Here is a 6472-nt window from a genome sequence, read left to right as displayed (position 1 = left end):
TGGGGCAGCCGAACAGGCTTCCCCCATTCAGCTGCTGCTGAAACTGACCAGCAGCTGAATCGGGGAAGCCGGGAGCAGAGCAGCTGGGGTGCTGCCACGTTGGTCTCGTAGCACTGCCCCTCGGGGCTGCGGGACCAACCCGGCAGCACCCCAGCTGCTCTTGGGGACGCCTGGGGCAGAGCAGCTGGAGTGCTGCCGGGTTGGTCCCGCAGCGCCAAAGGACGGCGCTGTGGGACCAACCCGGCAGGACCCTACCTGCTCTGCCCCAGGGGTCCCCGATTCAGCCACTGCTGAAACAGATCAGCGGCTGATTCCAGGAAGCCCGGGGCAGAGCTGCTCTGCCCGGGGCTTCCTGGAATCAGCTGCTGATCTGTTTCAGCAGCGGCTGACTTGGGGACCCCTGGGGCAGAGCAGCTGGGGTGCTGCCGGGTTGGTCCCGCAGCCCCGAGGGGCAGCGCTACGGGACCAACAGGGCAGTACCCCAGCTGTTCTGTCCCAGGCGTCCCCAAGAGCAGCTGGAGTGCTGCTGGGTTGGTGCCATAGCGCCGCCCCTCGGTGCTGCGGGACCAACCCGGCAGCACCCCAGCTGCTCTATTGCAGGCATCCCCGATTCAGCTGCTGCTGAAACTCACCAGCAGCAGCTGAATCAGGGACGCCTGGGGCAGAGCCGGACTATCGTAAGGGGGGGCTATGAGGGGTCTGGGGTGGCATCTCCTCCCACCCCACTCCAGACCCCTCATAGCCCCCCCTTCTGATAGTCCGGCATATCTGATAATCTGGCACCCCCTGGGTCCTAAAGGTGCCGGATTTTCAGAAGTTTACTGTAACTACTAAAACACATAGCATCAGAAGATCATTATATTGACTACTTTTTCGTTTTGGCTCCCACCTGCAGGCTGCGTGTTGAGCCCTGCATAAATCCGAACCGCACCGCGGGCTGCAAACAAACGGGCCGCGGGCCGCATACGGCCCATGGGCTGCGTGTTGAGTAGCCCTGTACTAGACTCTTTGTTATTTATCAAAAAGCCACTGCTACAAACATATCAGAAACCAATGGGAAAGGGCAAAGGAAAACCCATCGCCTCACACCAAGGGAGGGGGTATCACAGCCGCCTCTAGCATGGAAGGGCAGGTCACCGGCTGTTCCTCCCCTAGTCAGCTGTCTGGGCCAGGCCCTGGCTTGTGTTGCGGGTCAGACACCTGGTCTGGTGGTGGTCACAGTCCCTCAGGCTCCAAGTAACAGGACCTTTCTTCCCAGGGTGTTAGTGGCTCCTGTGTGGTTTATGATCCCCTGCCTCTCCAGCATGCAAGGGCTGTTGGCTGGATGGCTAGAGGTGTCTCCCTACTTTAAGCCCGTTGTCCAGAGTCCCCCCATCCCTCTCAGTTACTCAATGCAACCGGCTCGGGACTGCTCCAGCCCCAGCTCCCTGGGCTGCGCTTCTCTGCTTCTGGCTGGGGCTGCTCTGCTCCCAGCTCTGCCCTGGCCTCAGTGCCTCCTGCCCTATGCCGACCCGGCCCCCTCCAGCTCACACAGAGGACAACAGCACCTTGGCCTCCTGCTTCCCTGATAGGCTCACTGCTCTGTCAATAAGGCACCTTGGAGCACTGTTCCCGCCTCTTTATTAGTCTCAGGCTCTGGGTTTCACACGGGCCCTTTCCCTTTTCTTTTAGTACTGGGAGGGTGCATCTACACAGCAACTTTATTTCAAAATAACTTAGTCTGGGTCAACACAGCAGGCAGTTATTTCGGAATAATGTCAAAACACTGCCAAGTTGGAGGACTTCTTACTCTGACTCCTGTAACCTTCATTGTACTTGGGAACTGTCAGAACTCAGACCCTCCTGTAGAAATCCCAGAACCCCCGTCCCTCCTCCCCGAGTGCTGCTGGGACACTTTTCCCTAAAATAATGAAATTCCCCTCTGGAGAAAGCAATACGTATGCACAGAGGTAAGGAGGGGGATGGTGCTCCGCTGTGGGGAACTTTCCCACCCTGTACCCCACTCTGGTGGAAATGGCTCTGGAAAAGATCTGAGTCCTTGCTCCCATCCTCTTTCCCCAGAGATCTGTCTGACCCTGAGGACTGCTCCCGCCTCCTGTGCGGCACAGTCCCCTTAAGTCAGCAAAGCTAGGCCCAGGATTCCTAGGGGACCCGAACCTCACTCTTATTGGGATCCCTTGAGCCCTGGGAAAACCACAAACAGCATCCGGCAGGGCCAGATTCAGACATGCTGAGGCCCTACGCTGTGTCAAGGTGAAGAGGCCCCTTAGAAGTACCCCAAAATGAAACGGAGTCTTTTTTCTTATTGAGCGGCCCCTCATAATCTGAGGCCCTGAGCTGCCATTGACTTGGCTTGTGCATAAATTCAGCACTGGCTTCCGGGCCTGGCGGGGCTGCAAGATCAGACGTGTGCTGGGGTGGGGGCCACACACCCTCAGGCCCTCGGTGGCCCTCTCCCCCGACGGGGATTAGGTTCCCTGGATCCCAGGCTGGCCTGCAACACCTCTTGGCCTGGGGAGGGGCACGGGAACTGCTTTTGTTGGGCCCTTTTCCCTGAGTCCCTGTTTGCTCTTCCCAGCTGCTCTCTGCACCCAGCCCTGGCTCCCCACTGCTGTGCATGAGGTTGCGTCTACAGTGGGCCATAACTCAGAATAAGAAATGCAATGCAAGCTACACTAGTTGGCTGCGTCTAGACTGGCAAGTTTTTCTGGAAAATCAGCCGCTTTTCCGGAAAAACTTGCCAGCTGTCTACACTGGCCACTTGAATTTCCGGAAAAGCACTGACGATCTACTGTAAAATCATCGGTGCTTTTCCGGAAATACTATGCTGCTCCGTTCGGGCAAAAGTCTTTTTCCGAAAGACTTTTGCGCAAAAGGGCCAGAGTAGACAGCACAGGACTGTTTTCCGCAAAAAAGCCCCGATCCCGAAAATGGCGATTGGGGCTTTTTGCGGAAAAGCACGTCTAGATTGGAAAGTGCTTTTCCGGAAAAGCGTCCTGCCAATCTAGACGCGCTTTTCCTAAAATGCTTTTAACGGAAAACTTTTCCATTAAAAGCATTTCTGGAAAATCATGCCCGTGTAGACTTAGCCGTTGTGTATCTTCTTTCAAAGCTATTCCAAAATAGTTTATTTTTGAAATTTGAGGTAGTCTACACCGCATCAGATTTTGAAATAATGAGCTATTCCACACGTCCCTCACTCCTCCTGGAATGAGATGTACAGGGATGTCGGAATAGCAAGCCCGAAATAATGGGCTTGCTGGAAAAAGGCAGGATAGCTAGTTCATCGTACTCCTAAGAGCGTTGCAGGGTTGATGTTCCCTGACAGAATCTCAGGGAGGTGGGTTTCCCGCTAGGACCCAGCAGCAGCAGCAGCAGGCGCGGGGGGAGCGATCGCTGGCTCCGGCCCGGCCGCAGGAAGCGACTCGCCGCCGCTGCTCGCGGGGACTCTGGGGCCAGGCTCCGGGCCGGATCCCCGAGCCCCGGCGGGGGCTGCTGCGGGGCCCCGGAGCCCGGGCTGCAGCCGGGAGGGGGAATCTCCGGCCGGGCCAGTCCCGCTGCTCCCTCCCCAGGAGCCTCTCCCCGGGCAGCGCCCCCAGCCCGGCCAGGCCCTGCCCGGCCCAGCCCCTGCCCCAGGGCGGGCAGCGCTTGGGGGGCAGGTAAGAGAGACCCCCCGGGAGCTGCCCCCGGGCTGCAGGAGGAGGGGTTGGCCCCGGGCTGCTCCCGGCCCGGCCCCAGGGCAGCTGCCGCCCGCCTGGGCGGGGTGGAGGACCCACACCTGGGGGGGGGGGGGGAGCCAGGGTCACGTTACCACGCGCTGCCCGCCCCCCGCTTTGTCCTCCCGGGCCGCGCGGGGGGCGGAGGCTGCTGCTCAGCGCGATCTGCTGCCCCTCCCCCCCCCCCCCCCCCCGCTTCCCCCTGGGCCTGGGGGCGGGAGCAGGAGCCAAACTGGCCGACCCAGCGGGGGCATCCCTGAGACACAATCAGGCGGGGAAGGGGGCCTGGGTTGAGGGGGGGTCTCTAGGGCCCAATCAGGCGGGGGAGCAGCAGAGGCGCTGGCAGGACAGTGCGACCCACAAAGGCCGCAGGGGCCTGTCGCGGCTGCCCCACGAGCCGACGGGCAGGGCAGTGAGTCTGTGCCTGGGATGCTCACAAAGGTGCCAGGCCCGGTCTGTGCAACACACACGTGTGCCCGGGGCTTGGCACACACTGGCCTGTGGTGTCTCCAGCTTGTTCCAAAGCATCCAGAAAGGTGGGGAAGCAGCTACTGGATAGTCTCTGTGTTTGTATCCAAAGCTGACAGGGATGTTTTCATTAGACGCAAATCACCTGGCTCCTCCTCCCCACCTCTTCACTCACCTGCTAGGGGAAGCAACCGGCGCTTGGCCAGGGCACGGGGGTGTCCTACAGCGCTGGGTCACAGAGTCCCAGTTGCGGTGCCCTGGACCCGCTCTGAATGGAGCCAGGCAAAACTTGGGTGTAGGGCGTGTCTCCCGTTGGGGCTCCCTCTCCCCACGGCAGGGAGTCTACATGGTCAAGACTCTTGGGGAAGCCTCACACGCTCCTCCCAGGGGCCACGTTCCCACCTCCGCACCAGTGGAGACTCTGGGCTGGCTGGGAAAACACCCCCTGCTTGGGTGGGGAAGGGGTTAGGCGAGCGGGGGGGTGACAGGACACTGGGGACCACAGCCCAAATAGGCTTCAATTCTGCTCTTTTCCCAGCACGGGGCTCAAAGGGGCTCGGTGGGTTTTGTTCTAGCGGGAGGGGACGGGCCGGGGGGGTAACAAACTCACTGGGTTTCTTCCCACAGGGCAGAGCCAGAGAGTCCCAGCGCGTGTCTGTGGGGGCAGGGTCTGAGGGGAATTGAGGGGGGTCACAGAGACTTCTGACACCTCCCCCCTCACCCCACAAATTGAGGAGACACATCTAGAGTTTGCTCCAGAGCGCCCGTCTGCCAGGGGCCAGGGCCGGGGCCGGGCAATGGCCGGGATGGAGCCCGCTCAGGTAGGGGGCTCAGGGAGCTCCTGGGCGGGGGGAGGAAGGGGCAAGGAGGAGACAGGGAGGGATAAAGCTGCTGAGTTTCTGAGCAGGCCAATAGACGGGGGGGAGGGGGTGACTGCGCCCTCATTTCTAACCCAGACCCCCTGGGCGGGGCTGGAAAAATATCCCAGTCTCCCAATGCTGTGACCTGAGCCCCCAGCCAGAGGTTGCTGGGAAACACAAAGGGAAGCTGCCGGGATTCCTGTCCCTGCCCGTGGCTCAGAGCTCGGCTTGCGCCTCAGCCTCTGGCTAGCAGGTGTGTGGCCAGAGAGAAGGCCCTGCCCTCTGTCTGCTGAGGGGGAGGGGGAGGAGGATCTCTCTTTCCATCCCCTGAAGCCTCCTGGCTGCTCTAAACAGGCTGGGGATGGGATTTTACAGGGATTATGGCTGGTCGGTGAGGGACTCTTGTTGTTGCAGATGCGGGTGACCTTCGAGGAGGTGGCTGTGTATTTCACCCCGGGGCAGGGGGCGCTGCTGGGCCCCGCTCAGAGAGCCCTCTACAGGGACGTCATGCAGGAGAACTACGAGGCGGTGACCTCGCTGGGTAAGGGCGTCCTGGCCCCTCGGGGATTAGGAGCCGTGGGGTCTGCGTGTCCGACACGGGTCAGGTTCTTCCCTGCTCAGGTGGCCTGGACAGGAATGGGTTCCATGGGCACAGCTGCCGGGGGAGAGCGACTTGCATCTCCCCATCCTGTGCAGTGAGACCAGGGTGTCAAACCCTAATGGACGTGCTAAATCATCCCCACCCGGCCCCTCTAGATTTCAAGGCGGAGGGGCCATGTATCCTCCTGTCTGTGTTGTTTCTCACTCGCACCCAGAATCTCTGTTTCCCTCCCTCCTAGGGATGAGCTCCAGCCGTGGGGAAGGATTTTGGTGCCACAGGCTTAGAAATAGGCAGGGGTTTCATTGCGGAGCTGTGAATGTCAGCGAGGGCCTCAGAGTCTGCCTCTCCCCAGGAGGCTCAGTGACCATGTTCCCATCCTCTTGGATTGCACAGTCCCTGGCAGAGCCCGGGGACAGGTTCCACTCACAGAATGTCCCTTGAGACAGACGATCTCCCTAACATCCATGCGTCTTGATCTGCTTTGATTTCACCCCCTGCGCAGGGTTTTCCGTTCCCAAACCTGAGCTGATCGCGCAGTTGGAACGAGGGGAAGAGCCCTGGGTGCCCGACGTCCAGGCCAGGGCGGAGAGCGAGATAACAAGAGGCACCTGCACCGGTTAGTAACACAGAAGGAAGCTGGCGAATGAAAGAAAACGTTGAGGACACTAAAAATGTGGTATCAGTAATTTCTCTGAATTTTGCCTCCTCTGACGCAGGGCAGGGTGTGGTCAGCTGATATTGCTCACAGTTTTCCACCAGGCCTCTTAGCTGCAGGAGTTTCCTTCCCATTTTTCCTCCCCTATGAGTGTTTTTGTGGGATGAGGAAA

The 6472-nt window shown here is 60.0% G+C and overlaps 1 protein-coding gene across 5 annotated transcripts in view; it reads left to right on the top strand.

Moving 5' to 3' along the window:
- Positions 1 to 6472, top strand: part of LOC106731862 (zinc finger protein 251-like) — an 89105-nt gene that overhangs the window by 68001 nt on the left and 14632 nt on the right. For 2 of the 5 annotated variants that reach the window (XM_075913904.1, XM_075913903.1), the window contains exons 1-4: positions 3360 to 3659; positions 4812 to 5005; positions 5459 to 5585; positions 6148 to 6261. The exons of the other annotated variants lie outside the window; for them this stretch is intronic. In XM_075913904.1, the coding sequence (XP_075770019.1) occupies positions 4982 to 5005; positions 5459 to 5585; positions 6148 to 6261 (265 nt within the window). In that variant the 5' untranslated portion in view covers positions 3360 to 3659; positions 4812 to 4981. Of the gene's footprint in view, positions 1 to 3359; positions 3660 to 4811; positions 5006 to 5458; positions 5586 to 6147; positions 6262 to 6472 lie in introns of those variants that run through there. 5 annotated transcript variants of the gene reach the window in all.

The sequence above is a fragment of the Pelodiscus sinensis genome, chromosome 32 (genome assembly GCF_049634645.1).
Source record: "Pelodiscus sinensis isolate JC-2024 chromosome 32, ASM4963464v1, whole genome shotgun sequence".
NCBI lineage: Eukaryota > Metazoa > Chordata > Testudines > Trionychidae > Pelodiscus > Pelodiscus sinensis.
Note: the sequence above shows the minus strand (reverse complement) of the source record. Positions and strands in the feature narration are given on the sequence as shown.